This window comes from Macaca nemestrina, chromosome 19 (genome assembly GCF_043159975.1).
Source record: "Macaca nemestrina isolate mMacNem1 chromosome 19, mMacNem.hap1, whole genome shotgun sequence".
Classification (NCBI taxonomy): Eukaryota; Metazoa; Chordata; class Mammalia; order Primates; family Cercopithecidae; genus Macaca; species Macaca nemestrina.
Window position 1 is genome coordinate 67,565,233 of NC_092143.1, and position 18,028 is coordinate 67,583,260.

The following is an 18,028-nucleotide window of genomic DNA, read 5'->3' on the forward strand; positions in this document are numbered from 1 at the left end:
GAACAGAAAGCAAAAGATAGGTTCAGTGAGAGACTGAGGCTCTGGGATTTATTGACTGTGTAATTAGGGGTTCCACAGAGCACACACTTGAGAGGAAACAGATGTAGGAGTTTGGGTAAATGGCAAACAATCCCAGGGACACTGTTGGCAGCTGCAGTCCCTTGGAGGGTTGTTAGAGGCCTGTTGTGGGTGTGCTGAGGTTGGTGGCTGAGGTTTCTGTGGGTTCAGATCCTGGAATCCAGGAGCTGAGGGTAGTGTGTCATGTAAGTGAGGTACTGCAGCTCACAGTAACTGTGAAACCATCGCTCCTTCCCTGCAGTGGCCCCTGGAATAACATGTTCTTGGGCTGTAACAGCCCCATCACGGCAGGTGATTTTCAGATTTAATAGGGCTGTATTCGCTACAGTCTGATTGGGAATTTGGGGAAGATTTTGGGCTATCTCAGCTCTAAATAGTGCCCTGTGTATGTTTTTTTGCTAACTTGAATTAGTTTTAGTTTTTGCAACATTCAATTGTTTATGCCTTTTCTCAGCTCTACTGCTAGGATCTGACACTTAATTGCCTTTAACTTTGATCCTCTCTTTCACCTTGGCAACCCAATATCCTCATTAACTGAGACTTTATCTGCAGTCAAAGAATCTACTTTCTAGCACTATCTGTAGAGTTCATAGCTTTCCAGATTGTATTAGCCCACTTTCACACTATTGTGAAGAACTACCTGAGACCAGGTAATTTATGAAGAAGAGAGACTTAATTGACTCACAGTTACTCAGGCTTACCAGGAAGCTTGACTGGGAGGCCTCAGGAAACTTACAATCATGGCGGAAAGTGAAGGGGAAGCAGGTACAGCTTACCACGGCACAGCAGGAGAGAGAGTGAAGGAGGACGTGCCACACACTTGCAAACCCTCAGATCTCATGAGAACTCACTGTCACCAGAATAGCAAGGGAGAGATCCGCCCCCATGATCCAGTCACCTTCCACCAGGCCCCTGCTCCAATTCAACATGAGATTTGGGTGGGGACAAATCCAAACCATATCCCAGGTGCTGCAGGAAATATTCTTTACTGACTCCTGTTGTGGTACAGGTGTACAGAGAGTTGCTGTGCACTGCCTTCATCCCCTCCATCCACCCTCCTGATACAGGTTTTCAAAGAGAGTTGCTTGTTGTGAACAATGTCAAGAAAACCCCTCTTGACCTGATGGTGGCAAGATGATTAAAGACTCGGAGCCCTAGAGTCAAGAAGCTGCTAGAGATCATCTAACTCGAATGTAACCCCCGTCCAGTCTCCCTCTACCCCTTTAGAAGTGAGGACATTGAGTCAGAAGGTGACACCAGATCTGCACCTTGTAAATTCTCATCCTTTACACCCATTACACTTCTTACAAGGTCACGTACCTTGCCTCTCACTCATCAGTAGTGCTTTGCAAAGGAGAGTATTGAGGTCGCTTGTTATGGAGAAGTTAATTTTGTTGTAAAATTACCTAAATATAATCTAAAAATACCTTATATTTTTCCATTTTTAGGAAGAAGTAAGTCTAACTTGGGCTGGACACCTCTACATCTGGCATGCTATTTTGGACACAGACAAGTGGTCCAGGATCTGTTGAAGGTCTATTTATGACTAATTTTTAATGACTACAATAAATATTATTGTTATGTAAATTTTTAGATGAAAGTCTTAGAAAAGCCGCCTGAGCCACAGTGACTTATTTAAAGCAATAGTTTATCATTCAAGACACTTAAGTGTTCTTTATTGAATACATGAATTAAGTTAGCCTGGTTAATTAAAATTGTATGTTTAATCATTAGATTTTTATATTACTAGCCTTTAAAAATTATAGAAGTGGGCTCTCTACTAAAAAATACAAAAAACTAGCCAGGCGAGGTGGCGGGCGCCTGTAGTCCCAGCTACTCGGGAGGCTGAGGCAGGAGAATGGCGTGAACCCGGGAGGCGGAGCTTGCAGTGAGCCGAGATCCGGCCACTGCACTTCAGCCTGGGCGACAGAGCGAGACTCCATCTCAAAAAAAAAAAAAAAAAAAAATTATAGAAGTGGGCATATTAATGAAGATTTTATTTTCAGTTTTATGAGTGTGACAGTTGAAAAAATAACCAAAGCACACCCTAAATAATTAAAAAATAATGTCAATACACAAATAAAAATTAAAAAAAACAGAAAAAAAGTCACGATCTCTTAGCACTGCATTTAATGAGAATTGAGTTCATATTTCTTAATTCTATGATGAATAACTTCTCACATATTGATTACATCTTACAATTCATCTGTACGTTTAAATAATGGCATCTTTTTTCCTGAAAACTTAGTAAAGTGATAATGGAGGAAATGTGGTATTTCATTCAGAGATCATTCTCCTTTTATCAGTATGACTGCTTCTAAAGTAGAGTGAAGGTGTATGGATTTTTTTTTTTAATTGAGACAAGGTCTCACTTTGTCACCCAGGCTGGAGTGCAGTGAGCTGAGATTACGCCAAGTGCAGTGGTGTAATCTCGGCTCGCTGCAGCCTTGACCACCTGGGTTCAAGTGATCCTCCTGCCTCAGTCCCTCAAGTACTGGAGCTATAGGCACGTACCTTCATGCCTGGCTAATGTTTTTGTATTTTTTGTAGAGATGGACTTTTACCATGTTGCCCAGGCTGGTCTCAGACTCCTGAGCACAAGCAATCCACCCGCCTCAGCCTCCACGTGCTAGGATTACAGGTGTGAGCCACTGCGCCTGGCCAAGGTGTATAGATTTTTAATGAAAAGCACCTTTTTACTTTTTATTCTTCTACCTATCAGGTAGATTTTTACCTTTCAGGAAACCTACTACACACACACACACACACACACACACACAAACACACACATACATATATATGAGATAGAGTCTCGCTATATTGCCAGACTTGCCTTGAACTCCTGGGTTCAGGTGATTCTCCTGCCTCAGCCTCCCGAGTAGCTGGGACTATAGGCTCATACCACCATGCTGGTTTTTTATTTTTACTATAAATTTAATTTATTGTTAGTAGTGACACCTAAACAGTATTAACAATTTTAATTTTTTAAGGCTTTAATGTATTTTGAAGGAATGATTTTCACCATTGTATATTTCTTGATATTTAAAGTGGTCATGTTTACTAGGCTGGTGCAGAAGTGAATGTGTTGAATGACATGGGAGACACGCCGCTTCATCGAGCTGCCTTTACAGGACGAAAGGTGAAAATCATTCTATGTTCAATGTTTGTAAGTGAGGAATTTGGAAGAGTAGTTACCATTGTTTTCTCTATTATAACCATCTGACCAGCAACTGGAGAAAGCCGCACAATCAAATGTATACACCAGAACTTTGGGTCAAAAGGCCACAAGATCTTTGAGTCGGACAGTGAGGTCAAGTACTAAGGTCGTGGAGACCGCCACTCTGTAGCATCCCTGTGAGGAGATCATTCTGTTTCTGCTTGTGTACTCCAGCAATGGGGAACTCCTGATTATTCTTTTTTTAAAAAAATAGCTTAATTGAGGTATAACTTACATTGCATAAAATTCACCTGCGATATTGTGAAATATATATTTGGTCTTTGACCTTTTACACTAAAGATATACAAAAAGATGACTGGCAACCCCTAGCTGGCTTCAGGATAGTGGCTGGTCACCAGAAAGACCAAGGCAGGACTAGGGGATTGGGATTTTCAACCCAACTTTGCAACCTCCAGGGAGGGTAGAGGGGCTGAAGGGGAAATTGCTCACTACTGGCCAGTGGTTTAATCAATAATACTTATTTAATGGAACCTCCATAAAAACCTGAAAGGACAGGGTTCTGGGAGCTCCTGGGTAGCTGAACATGTGGAGGTTCTTGAACGATCGCGCCCCAGCAAGGGCATGGGTGCTCCGTGCCCTTCCCCCATGCCTTGCCCTATGCATCTCTTCATCTGTATCCTTTGTAATGTACTTTATAATAAACCGGTAAACGTGTTTTACTGGGTTCTGTGGGCTGCTCTAGCAAATGAATGGAATTCAAACAGGGAGTCGTGGGGACCCTAACCTAAAGCCCATCAATCAGAAGTTCTGGAGGTCTGGACCTGCAGCTGTGTCTGAGGGGCGGGGAGAAGTCCTGGGACTGAGCCCTCACCTGTGGGCTTGATACTGTCTCTGGGTAGATAGTGTTGGAATTGAATTAAAGGACATACAGTTGGTGTTTGCTGCAGAACTGATTGCTTGCTTGGTGGTGGGGAGAACTGCCTCCACCCACATTTGACCACAGAAGTCTTCAGTGTTGCTTGCTGTGGTAGGAGAGCAGAGGAAAAGCATGATTTGATCACATATTGTAAGTGTGCATGTTAGTGATTTTTATACATTTACACAGTTGTGCGACATCATCAAAATCCAGTTTTAGAACATTTGTCACCCCAGAAGTTTCCTCATGCCTGTTTAGATTCATCCCCTGCCCCTTTCCCATGCCCCAGGGTACCACTGATTTGTGTCCTGTCTCTAGATATTAGATATTTGCCTTTCCTAAACTTTTTTTTTTTTTTTTTGAGACTGAGTCTCGCTCTGTCACCCAGGTTGGAGTGCAATGGCGCAATCTTGGTTCACCTCCGCCTCCTGGGTTCAAGCGATTCTCCTGCCTCAGCCTCCCAAGTAGCTGTGATTACAGGCCTCTGCCACCATGCCTAGCTAATTTTGCATTTTTAGTAGAGATGGGGTTTCACCATGTTGGCCAGGCTGGTCTCAAACTCCCGACCTCAGATGATTTCCACCCACCTCAGTCTCCCAAAATGCTAGAATTATAAGTGCGAACCACCGCACTCAGCCTAAACATTTCTTGTAAATAGTATCATACAAACTTTTGTGTCTGGCTTCTTTAGTTTAGCATAATGTTGTTGCGGTTCATCCATGCTGTAGCATGTATCAGTAGTTTGGTCTTTTTTATGGCTGAATATTCCACTGTATGGATATGCCACCTTTTGTTATCTGTTCAAGTTTTATTGAAACGACTATCTTTTTGCATTGTATTGCCCTGATACCTTTGTTGGAAATCAACTGACCATAATTTAAATGTTTCTGGTTTTTTTTCTTCTTTTTTCTTTTCTTTTTTATTTATTTATTTTTTTTTTTGAGACAGGGTCTCGCTCTGTCACCCAGGCTGCAGGGCAGTGGCACACTCTCGGCTCACTGCAGCCTCTGCTTCCCAGGCTCAGGTGATCTTCCCATCTCAGCCTCCTGAGAAGCTGGGACTACAGGTGTGTGCCACCATGCCTGGCTAATTTGTTGTATTTTTAGTAGAGACGGGGTTTCTCCATGTTGCCCAGGCTGGTCTCAAACTCCTGGGCTCAAGTGATCTGCCCACCTCAGCCTCCCAAAGTGCTGAGATTACAGGTGTGAATAACTAAGTTTTGATATTAAACAGTGTAAGTTCTCTAAATATGATCTTCTTTTAAAAAGTTATTTTGGGTATTCTCAGTCCTTTGCATTTCATATAAGTTTTGGGATCATCTTGTCAGCTTCTATAAAAACATATTGGAATTTGTATGGAGATTGTGTTGTCTTGAATCTATAGGTTAATTTGTGGAAACTTGCCATCTTAATATGTAGTCTTCTAATCCATGAATATGAAACCTTCATTTATTTAGATCTTCTTTAGTTTATCTCAGCAATGTTTTGAAGCTTTTTTTCTTTTTTCTTCTTTTTTGAGACAGGATCTCACTCTGTCACCCAGGCTAGAGTGCAGTGATGCAATCGTGGCTCTCTGCAGCCTCGAGGCTCCAGCGTCCTCCTACATCAGCCTCCGGAGCAGCTGGGACTGCAGGTGCACACCACGATGCCCAGCTGATTTTTGTATTTTCTGTAGAGATGGGGTTTTGCCGTGTTGTCCAGGCTGGTCTCGAACTCCTGGGCCACCCACCTCGGCCTCTGAGTGTTGGGATTACAGGCGTGAGCCACCACGCGTGGCCTGAAGTTTTCAACATAGAGGTCTTGCAGTCCTTTTGTTAAGTGTATTCACCAGCCTGGCTTTAATCTGTGGAATCTGGAGTGAGTCTGGCCAGCTAATACCTCTGCTGAGTTAAAAAAAAAATTTTTTTTTATTTTGTTTGTTTTAGAGACAAGTCTCACTATATTGCCTAGGCTGGACTTGAACTCCTGAGCTCCAGTGATCTTCCTACCTCAGCCTCTCGAGTAGCTGGGACTGTAGGCATGCACAACTGTGCCTGGCTTTCAGCATAGTATTTTAGGATTCATGCCTGCATCTGTGTAGCCTAGTGGTGAGCCCGTATTTGGGCAGCAGTGGGCTCCATTCCTCAATCCCCTTAGGGTTCTGCGCTCTGCCCTGGATCTGTGTGTAGGCTGGAGAGTGCTTTCAGAATCCAGGCATTTCTCACTTCTTCCTCTGCTCTGACTTTTGCAAGGCCCCCTCTCCTTTCTCCTGCAGATGTGTGGAGTTTCCCAGCAGCCTGGGGTACCTGGGAGGCTTACCTATTCCTACTCCAGTTCTTTCGTTTTCAGGGTAGTCTTCTTAAGTTTTAGGCTGTTTTGCCATTTGCCTGTGTGGTAGGCAGAATCATGGCCCTCCAAAGACATCCACGTCCTAATCCCCAAAACTTGTAAGTATGTTAGGTTACACAGCAAGGGGAAGTTAAAGTTGCAGATGGAGTTGAGATGGCTGATCAGCTAACCTTAAAATAGGAAGATTATTTTGGATTATCTCGGTGGGCCCAATGTAATCACAGGTATCCTTGGAAGTGTAAGAGAGGCTGGACATAGTGACTCACGCCTGTAACCTCAGCAGTTTGGGAGGCCAAGGTAGAAGGATCACTTGAGCACAGGAGTTTGAGACCAGCCTGGGCAACATAGGGAGAGCCCCATCTCTGAAAAAAGGAAAAAGAAAAAAAAAAAAAGCCCGGTGTGGTGGTGTGCATCTGTCATCCCAACTGCTCGGGAGGCTGAGGTTGGAGAATCACTTGAGACTGGAAGGTTGAGGCTGAAGTGAGTCATGATTTCATCACTTCACTCTAGCCTGGGTGACAGAGGGATACCCTGTAAGAAAGAAAGAAAGAGAGAAAGGAAGGAAGGAAGGAAGGGAAAAGAAAAGAAATAGCTGGGTGTGGTGGTGTACTCCTGTAATCTCAGCTACTCGGGAGGCTGAGGCAGGAAATCACTTTAACCCAGGAGGTGGAGGTTGCAGTGAGCCAAGATGGCGCCATTACATTCCAGCCTGGGCAACAGAGCAAGATTAAAAAAAAAAAAAAAAAAAGAAAAGAAAAAGAAAGAAGTGTAATAAGAGGGAAATGTGACTATGAGAGAATCGTCAGAGAGATACAGTGTTTCTGCCTTAGAAACTGGAGGAAAGGGGGCTGTGAGCCAAGGAATGTGGACAGTCTCTAGCAACTGGAAAAGCAAGGAAATGAATTCTCCCTTAGAGCCCTTACAACACCTTGATTTTTCCCAACGAGACCCATTCTGGACTTCTCAAATACAGAACTATGAGGTAACACGTTTCTTTCTGTTGTTTTAAGCCACCAAGTTTGTGGTCATTTGTTACAGCAGTGGTGGAAAGCTAATACACTCTAATAGAAAAAGCAGCCTCATGCTAGCAAGCATGTAGGTATTCTCATTTGTTTTCTGCTGTATTTGCTACTTTTACTGGGTTTTTGCCTTTTGTTTTAAATCAAGTCATTTCCCTCTGGCAGCAATACTGCTGGGTTTCACTGCCAGGCCTGCCGTGGTCAGACTTGTTTGGGGAAGTGGGAAGGAGTAACAGCCTGTGACTAGAAAGCTAAAGACTCCCAGTGTTCTTCCTCCAAGTTCCTGCCGTTCCTCTGGAGTAACTGCCTCTCAGTTTGTTTCTTTAATGGATATCCAGCACCACGAAATGGTTAGTTTGACAATTTTGTCCAGCTTTATGCTAATTTTTTCAGTATAACACTTCTGTTGTCCTTTCATAGCTAAAAGTTTCTTTACCCCATATTAATGTTTTTTTGACTATTTAAATGATATGCAAAATTAACTATGACATAGGGTATATTTCTTGTATATTCTAGTTGTTGACCATAGTCCAACATGATACCTAAAGGTGGTTTCATAATCACATGATTGGAAGCTTTATGTGAATTTATCACGAGTTAAAGAACAAGTTTATTATTATATTGTTTCACACTTTTCATTATTCTAATGACTAAATTTAACTAATGTTTAATACATTACCATGAGTCGATTCTGTATGCTAAGCATATTTGAATTAGTGCATTTTATACCACTCTGGTCTATTTGTTCATAAGTTGGTATTTGTGAACCAGATATGGAGTCTTAAGTTGAGAAAAAAGAACCTTTTATAATAAACAAAGGTTGTGGTTAATTTCTATGCTTGACTTTGTGGGGTTTCAAATATGAGCTGCAGATGGCTCGATTTGCCTGACTACGTGAACTACTTGTTGTTTCCCTCTGTAGTCTTGTATTGCTCATTCTTTTCTATATACTTAAGAAAATTCTATTGTCATCTATTTCTGCATAGCCCAGATCTACCCATTCAAAGTGCCGCTCAAATGTAATATCCATAAATTCTTTCCTAACATCTTGCAGCTAGAAGGAAAATCTACTCTTCCAGGTTTCCTGGGCACAGTACAGCACTTTTATTCATCCTCTACCTTGTATTAGTGTTATTTTTGTCTACGTCTTTTTTTTTTTTTTTTTTTTTTTTTTTGAGATGGAGTCTCCCACTGTTACCCAGGCTGGAGTGCACTGGCACGATCTTGGTTCACTGCAATCTCTGCCTCTCAGGTTCAAGTGATTCTCCTGCTTCAGCCTCCTGAGTAGCTGGAATTATAGGCGTATGCCACCATAGTTTGTAATTTTAGTAGAGACAGGGTTTCACCGTGTTGGCCAGGTTGGTCTCGAACTCCTGACCTCAAGTGCTATCAATCCCAAAGTGCTGGGATTACAGGAGGGAGGCGCTGCACCAGCCTGTTGTCTGTGTCTTAACTCTGCTACTAAGTGGCATTAATCTTGCTAGCAAGGAATTATCATGTTTTGTTTTTTGTGTCCTCCATGAGCACAAAGTAAATTTTACCTCTCATCTCTGTAATTACCTAGATTGAATAAGTTCATTTTTCTGTGTTCAGCTCTTTACATATTTGGCCATTTCTGCTATTTTCTTGAACTTTGAACATGAGACCGTGCTAAACTGGGCCTTAGTTTGACATGCACATCAGCATATATACAGTAAGTCCTCACTTAATGTCAATGATAGATTTTTGGAAACTAACTCTTGGATAAATGATGTATAAGGAAACCAACTATACCATAGGCCAATGCATATAAACAAGAGTTAAGTTCCTACAGCATAGTTCTAGTCACAAAAAAAAAAAAAAAAATCACTGCCAGGCATGGTGGCACATGCCCATAATCCCAGCACTTTGGAGTGCCAAGGCAGGTGGACTGCTTGAGCCCAGGAGTTCAAAACCAGCCTGGGCAACATAGGGAGACCTCACCTCTACAAAAAAATTAGCCAGATGTGGTGACATGCACCTATAGTCCCAGCTACTCGGGAGGTTGAGATGGGAGGATCACTTGAGCCCAGGAAGTTGAGGCTGCAGTGAGCCAAGATCATGCCACCACACTCCAGCCTGGGCAGCTGAGTGAGACTCTGTGTCAAGAAAAGAAAAGAAAATTACCACACTTCTAAATGAAGAGCAAACACTTCTAATATTAAACATTGAAATAAATGTGAGCTATTCATACATTTAGAAAGATTGGTAAAAACAAGTAAGATAATTATTTACCCATTTATCCCAGTTCAGGTACGAAGGTGGCTGGAACCTATCCTGGTAGCTCAGGGAGCACAGGGGGATCCAGGCCTGGACAGAATGCATCTTGTCACAGGGCCACTCACATACGCACCCACATTCACACTGGGACAGTTCAGACACGCTCATCCACCTGATATGCACACTTCAGGATGTGGGAGGAAAACAGTACCTGACATACACGCACACAGACATGAGGAGAACACGTGAACTCGACACAGACAGTGGCCCTCTCCAAGAATCGATTTTTTTTCTTGTGAACATTGCAATGAAACGATGTTGAATGAAATGGTGTCGTTTGAAGATCTGTTGTATTTTCTTAACTGATGTCTTAGAAAATAACGCTTAGCTGAAGTTACATGATTGTGTTACGTAGGAAACATTAAAAAATGTATGTGCTCATTATCTAAGCATGATTGAATTATGCAAAGAGTTTAATTTCTAATTGTTCTCATGAAAAGAATCAATTTATCTAATTTCTATGTGATCATTTACCATGAAGATAATTTTAAAATATCTTATGATCCTGTGATTCAGTAAGTAGAATGTTGAGTTGAAAAGGGATTTGGTTTATTATAAAGTAGTTTAAACTCTTATCCTGTGGAATATTTTAAAAATGCAGCTCCCCAGCCTGGCACGGTGGCTCATGCCTGTAATCCCAGCGCTATGGGAGGCCGAGGCAGGTGGATTACCTGAGGTCAGGACTTCAAGACCAGCTTGGCCAACATGGTGAAACCCTGTCTCTACTAAAAATACAAAAAAATTAACTGGGCCTGGTGACGGGCACCTGTAATCACAGCTACTTCAGGAGGCTGAATCAAGAGAATCACTTGAACCTGGGAGGCAGAGGTTGCAGTGAGCTGAGATTGCGCCATTGCACTCCAGCCTGGGTGATGAGAGTGAAACTCTGTCTCAAAAAACCAAACCAAACCAAAACAAAACAAAATGCAGTTCCCCCAATTTTGAGGGACCTTTGTGCTTTTCTTGGTACATTAGTGCCCCCTAGTGTTCTTTGGTAAAAATCAGAATACTATAATTTTAAAATATATTGTTTAGTATTTGTTCCTTACTTTACCTTTCAGATGCAGTTAGAATTCTAAAGTTTTTATGCCTTTTATAATCAATTTAAAATAGGAATATGGTATGTATAGAATATTTGGATTATTGTACTGACCTTTTAGCAGAATTGAGAATACTTTTTTTCAAATTTTTTTAATGTATTTAGATACAGGATCTCACTCTTTCACCCATGCTGAAGTACAGTGGGGCCCGCATAGCTCACTGCAGCCTGGAATGCCTGGATGCAAGAGATCCTTCCACCTGGAACTACAGGCGTGCACCACTGTACCTGGCTAATTTTTAAAAATCTTTTATAGATACAGGGTTTCACTGTGTTGCCCAGGCTGGTCTCGAACCTTAAGCAATCTTCCTACCCCAGCCTCCCAAAGTTCTGGGATCACAGGCATGAGCCATCATGCCCAGCTGAGAATGCTTGTAAAACACATGCATGCTTCCAGAGCCAGGTGTAGTGGCTCACACCTACAATCCCAGCTACTCAGGAGGCAAAGGCAGGAGGATCACTTGCAGTCAGGAATTAGAGGCCAACCTGGGCAACATAACAAGAGCCGCCCCCCCACACACACACACCGTATCTCTCTCTTTCTCTCTCTGTCTCTGTCTCTTTCTCTGTAGACAGGGGCTCGCTCTGTCGCCCAGGCTGGAGTACAGTGGTGCAATCTCAGCTCACTGCAACCTCCAGAGCTCAAGCGATCCTCCCGCCTTAGCCTCCCCAGGAATTAGGACTACAGGCGTGTGCCACTGTACCCAGCTAATTTTCTGTATTTTTTATAGGGACAGGGTTTCGCCATGTTGCCCAGGCTGGTCTGAAACTCCTGGGCTCAAGTGATCCACCTGCCTCAGCCTTCCAAAGTGCTGGGGTTATAGGCCAAGGCCAGCACTGTCTTGTGCCCAGACAAGACCCCATCTCTAAAAAACTCAAAGCTGTTACATGACATGTGCTTGTAGTTCCAGCTACTCTGGTGGCTGAGGCAGGAGGATCGCTTGAGCCCCAGGAGTTTGAGGTTGCAGTGAATGAGCTATGATGGCACCACCGCACTCCAGCTTGGATGACAGAGCAAGACCCTGTCTCTAAAATAGCAAATAAACAAATACAATAATTGCTTCCTACGTTCTGTGTCTCAGAAATTCTCTCTCTCTCTCTCATCTAACATACAGAATATATGTATAATCCTGGGCTTTAGGATTTCCTGGGAGACCATTTCTCATGTTTATGTATTGAAGGCCTACTGTGTGTCAGGCGATGCCCAGACAACTTGACACGTATTGTTTCATTTGATGGAAAATGACTATCTCGAAATATCCATGTCATTTGTTGTAGATTGGTTCTCAGGGAAGCCGAGACGGAGATGAGTGGGCAGCAGGTTTATGGAGTGCTTGTGGCATCACAACTGTGGAAGGGGTTGGGGAAGGAGTGGACAAGTAGCGCTGCAGACTCGAGCGATGCCTCAGCCTTCCTGCTGTATGCGAGGCTTTGCAGAAAAGATGATACTTCAAAATTGTCCCTGTTGGGGATGAGAGGCCAGGTCTTAATGCCCTGGAACAGTAAGTCATGGATACAGGCTGCTCTGGAAACCCTCGTCCCTGGAGGTCTGAGCCCCTGGATGCCATGCCCTTCTTAGGCTGGAGTTGCTGCCCTTGTCCATTTACTGTAAAAATTGGACAAGAGAATACCAGGAGACACCTAAGTTTCTCATCTGTGTGCTAAACCTGTTCTTCCACGTGCATCCCCATTGCATACAGCCCTACTTTTTTCTGCTGATCAAGTTCAATTACTTCTGCTAAGATGGTGACTATTCTTGCCTGCTGGTCCTTGGATGCAAGGACCCCAATGTTCAGGCAGCCTTTGGTGCCTCTTAGCATATGAATCAGAGCATTATCTTTAGGTGCGGAATAAGCTGCCCCAAAACCTGTTGAAGCCAACCAGCACTGTGCTCCCTTCTATTATGGGAAGTGCAAGATGCAGTAATTTATTCTTTACTTCTGAGGAAGTGTCTTGTCATTGCCCAGACCAGTGAACTTAAAAAAATTTACTGACATGGAAAAGTCCCTGAATTCCTCCTGAGTTTTACCTCCCACCCTCTGGATCAGATATGTCTCACCAAGGCTTTGAACATTCTAGCCTCGCAGAAGCCTCTTCTCTGGGTTCTGTTAGCATGATGTTATGAAAGGAAATTAAATTTTGGGACCCCAAACTTATTTTGCCAAAGGGAAAATCAAGCTGGGAACTGGGTCATGCAAACCTGCCTCCCTCTTGTGGTTCCTAAATTAGATGGCTACAAGATGAAAAGCTACACGCCTCCCCCATATTTTGCTCACAAGGAAATTCCTAGTGAGCAGTGCAAATTAGTAGCTTAGCTTTACAGGTGCAGTCATCCCGGCCCACCACACACACATGCATATCTGATTGTTCCCCACCCCATTTTGTCTGTGTTACACAGAATGCAGATTCCCTACGTTTTTCTTCTGCCCCATTTGTTTATATCATCTTATGTAAAAAAATGCAGATTCACGGAGCCAGACAAAGGTATGACTATTTTCTCCTACCCGCCCCCTTACCTGAAAATTGTGTACTTCTCAATATCCTGCCCTTTCCCCTTTAAATTTGGAGCCCTCAAAAATCATCTTCAGAGAAAGTTGCCTGTCTCCTGGGCGTGTGTCCTTAACTTTGGCAAATAAATCTAAAATGTTCGAGACTTGTGTCTCATCATTTTTCTTGATTGATGTTATTGGTAAGTGGACCAGTGTGATTTGCTGCTGGATTCCCAGATGGCCTGAGGCAAGCTGTACATGTATACTCTTGTGCATGTGAATCCAAACTGTCTTTGATGTTTTTTCCTAATAGGGATAGAAAAGGTACTTTTGCCCTATCAGTTGCTGCAAACCATGCACCTGAGGTGGCAGAGTGGCTATAATTGGGGCACTGTTTGGTTGAGTTTGTGGAAGTTCACTGTCATCCTCCACGTTCCATCTGGGTTTTATGCGGACAGATGAGTGAATTAAATGGAAATATGATAGGGGCCATGGCCCCTGTGTTCTCTTGGGTTTTTAAGGGTGGCACTGATTTCTGCCATCCTTCCCATATGGGATATTGGTTTTGATATGTCTTGGCCGTGGCTGGGGGTGGGTAGCCACTTCCATTGGCTCCTATACAACAGAGCAAGGAGGCAATGTGAGGGTTGCGCCAACAACTAAGTGTGTCTATTCCAATTTCATATTCAGGGACTGGGAGAATGACCACTAGGTGTATTTCTGGACCCCACCAGCACATGCACCGCGAACCAGAGCTCGACCAGGGCAGTATTTATCATCTCACTCCCACGCATGCCCCCTTTCTAACACAGGTGCCTGTGACACTTTGGATCTCTTGGTGTCAGTGCCAACTTGGACCTTAGATCTAACAGCTTGTGAAATGTCTTGGTGCGCCCTTTTCCCCATTGCACAGTTTCTTGAGTAAATGATCATTGGTCTCTTTGGGAATGGTCTGGGGAATTCATGACAGTGCATGTTTGCTTTGGTGTTGCAGTCTTTCCCTGGAGGATCTGGCCTCTCCTATTTACTGATAGCTCTGTGTCCAAAGTTGACTCAGGTCCAGAAACTGGACAAGGCATCATAACTTTTTTTCTCCTTCATCTTTTGAGAGGGAGTCTTGCCCTGTCACCCAGACTGGAGTGCAGTGGCACTGTCTCAGCTTACTGCAACCTCTGCCTCCCAGCTTTGAGCAATTCTCCTGGCTTAGCCTCCCAAGTAGCTGGGATTACAGGTGTGTGCCACCACGCCTGGCTAATATTTCTTTTTCTTTTCTTTCTTTTTCTTTTTTTTTTGAGACAGATTCTAGCTCTGTCGCTCAGGCTGGAATGCAGTGGCGTGATCTCAGCTCACTGCAACCTCTGTGTCCCGGGTTCAAGCAATTCTTCTGCCTCAGTCCCTGAGTAGCTGGGATTATAGGCTCACGCCACCATGCCTAGCTAATATTTGTATTTGTAGTAGAGACAGGGTTTCACCATGTTGGCCAGTCTGGTCTCGAACTCCTGACCTCAGGTGATCCGCCTGCCTCGGCCTTCCAAAGTGCTGGGATTACAAGCGTGCGCCACTGCACCCGGCTGGTATCATGACTTTTAATGGGGAGACTCTCTTCTGCTTCTGACCTTTCACCATTGATATCTTTTGATGGTACAGATTGAGTTGTACTGGGATGGGTCCTAGCATCAGGGAAAAAGAAATCGTCCCCAGTAAGAGATGTCAAGAGGCCAGAAGTGCCATGGAAGACAGGTTTTTTTTGTTGTTGTTTTTGTTTTTTGTTTGGAGATGGAGTCTCGCCCTGTTGCCCACGCTGGCTGGAGTGCAATGGTGCGATGTCAACTCACTGCAATCTCTGCCTCCTGGGTTCAAATGATCTCCTGCCTCATCCTCCCGAGTAGCTGGGATTACAGGTGGCTGCCACCACGCCCAGATATTTTTTGCATTTTTAGTAGACATGGGGTTTCACCATGTTGGCCAGGCTGGTCTCAAATTCCTGACCTTGTGATCCTCCTGCCTTGGCCTCCCAAAGTGCTGGGGTTAGAGGCATGAGCCAGTGCGCCCAGTCTGGAAGGCAGGTTTTAAATAAGTGGGCATGCTAGATTGGATATAGTATGAAGTCCAGAAAACATTCCGGGTGATTAAATTCAATGGAAGGGCCTAGAGCACACATCATTTACCAAAGCAGAAGAAATTGCTGGTGAGAAAGGCACCAGCCTCACAGAGAAGCTCCCTGGCGGTTCCCCTCCATGGTCTAGGGCTGCTGTGAGAATGCCACCGTGGACCTGAGTTCACTGACAGCAAGGGGTGGTATGGGGAAAGTGACTGGACCCCAAGGCAGTAGAAGCCAGGAGAGGCAGCACTTAACCATCAGGAGCCGGTGGGGGCGGGGGGGCACAATTACGGTAATGAGTGGCGGGTTCAGAGGGGGAACAGCAGGAGGGCTGACCTGCAGAGTTAAGGAAACAGTTAATAGAGCCCAGCATTCCGAAGGGCGAAGTTAGATGGACAAATGATAGCAGATACTACTTTCATCATCTTTTTCTTTTTTTCTTTTCTTTTTTTTTTGTTAGATTGAGAAACTGCTGCCTCGTACTACACCGATGTCATTATACAGCTAATGGATGCTCACTTCTGTTTCTTCTTTTTTCTCTCCTTTTTGTCTTAGAGTTTGGCTGATTTCTGCTGACCTGTCTTCAATTTTACTGAACGTTCCTCAGTGGTGCTCTGATGTCTACTGATGAGCCCATTGAAGGCATCCTTTATCTCTGTTGCTATGATTAGTTGTTGCTATGGTTACTTCCAGTGCACCTCAGGCTTCACCTTCCTTCCGTTTCCAAATTCGGTATTGCCTCTGCAGAGGGCACAGGCTGATTCACTAGGAGGTGGTTCCCCCGTGTTTCTGCTTCACCCTCAGCCTTAGGCCTGCCTTGTGTGCCTCACTGGGTTCTCTCCACGCTTTGGCTGCTGCCCACTAAGAGACTGCTGTTACCTGTTCTCAGTACTTGCTAGTCTTGGGGTAGAAGTAGAGGATGTGGGCTGGGGGTTCTCTGTTGTCTGGGTCCAGCCTCCATCCTAGACCTGTGTCCTTGCTTAAGGGGCAGGAGTCCTTGAGGTGGTTCTTTACCACTTCCAGAAGCACCTACTTTTAATAGTGTTAGCTCTTACTTGAGTTTTTTTTTTTTTTAACCTCCTGTTTATAGGTAATATATTGATGCCACTAATTGTTATTTTATTTTTCTGTTGGCTTATCTCTGGAAGATACGCATTTTGTTCTGCTCTTTGTCTCTCCCATTCTTTTTGTTTGTTTGTTTGTGAAACACGGTCTCACTCTGTCACCCAGGCTGGAGTGCATTGGCACAATCACGGCTCCCTGCAGCCTCGACCTCCCAGGCTCAAGCAATCCTCTGACCTTAGCCTCCTAGCTGGGACTACAGGCTCATGCCACCATGCCCGCCTAATTTATATACTTTTTGTAGAGATGAGGTTTCGCCATGTTGCCTAGGCTGGTCTTGAACTGCTGGGCTCAAGGGATCCCTGCCTGAGCCTCCCAAAGTGCTGGGATTACAGGCATGAGCCACTGTGTCCGGCCTGTTTCTCCCATTCTTAATTCTTGCCAAAGCCACTTCACTTAGCTTTTTCATTCTCTTAGCCTATTACTAGATTTTGGTTAAATAATTGAGTTTATATTATTCTGACTGTGCTAGCTTGAGCCACTTAAGATCCTATGTTTGTTTGTTTGTTTTGTTATAACTCCTTATTTTTTCTGGAGTTAACAATTGCAGGCTGGGCACGGGGACTCGTGACTATAATCCCAGCACTTTGGGAGGCTGAGATGGGCCGATCACCTGAGGTCAGGAGTTCCAGACCAGCCTGGCCTACATGGTGAAACCCCATCTCTACTAAAAATGCAAAAATTAGCTGGGCGTGGTGGCATGCACCTGTGATCCCAGCTACTCGGGAGGCTGGGGCAGGAGAATTGCTTGAGCCCAGGCGGCAGAGGTTGCAGTGAGCTGAGATCGCGCCCTTGCACTCCAGCCTAGGCGACAAGAGCACAACTCCATCTCAAAAACAAAAACAGAAACAGACAAACAACAACAAAAAAACAATTGCATGGGGTTTCTTAGTTTAGTTCTTTTTCTCATCACATAATTTTGAAGTCTTTGTAAGAGCTCCAGAAATCTTTTTATTGTCTTTTACTATGATCATGTATGTCATGTAATTACCACTTCTGGGAGCAGCTCTCCTGATTTTTTATGTGTTTTTTTTTTTTTCTTTTTCTTGAGACAGAGTCTTCTCTCTTGCCCAGGCTGGAGTGCGGTGGCGTGATCTTAGCTCACTGCAACCTCCGCCTCCCAGGTTCAAAGGATTCTCCTACCTCAGCCTCCTGAGTAGCTGGGATTATAGGTGTGTGTCACTACACTCAGCTCATTTTTCCATTTTTCAGTAGAGACGGGGTTTCGCCATGTTGGCCAGTCTGGTCTCGACCTCTTGATCTTAAGTGATCTGCCCACCTTCGCCTCCCAAAGTGCTGGGATTATAAGCGTGAGCCACCGTGCCCAGCCTCATTTTTTATGTCTTCTTGCTCTACCTGGACTAGTTGGCCTCCAGAGCTGTACACATGGTGGTCATTCTG

General features: G+C 44.1%; 1 protein-coding gene across 2 annotated transcripts in view; it reads left to right on the top strand.

Annotated features, from left to right (window-relative positions):
* The window catches only part of LOC105465188 (oxysterol binding protein like 1A), a 226,096-nt gene that overhangs the window by 25,572 nt on the left and 182,496 nt on the right, over positions 1 to 18,028 (top strand). For both annotated transcript variants that reach the window (XM_011713465.2, XM_071085524.1), the window contains 2 exons: positions 1,527 to 1,612; positions 3,143 to 3,217. In XM_011713465.2, the coding sequence (XP_011711767.1) occupies positions 1,527 to 1,612; positions 3,143 to 3,217 (161 nt within the window). The remainder of the gene's footprint in view (positions 1 to 1,526; positions 1,613 to 3,142; positions 3,218 to 18,028) is intronic.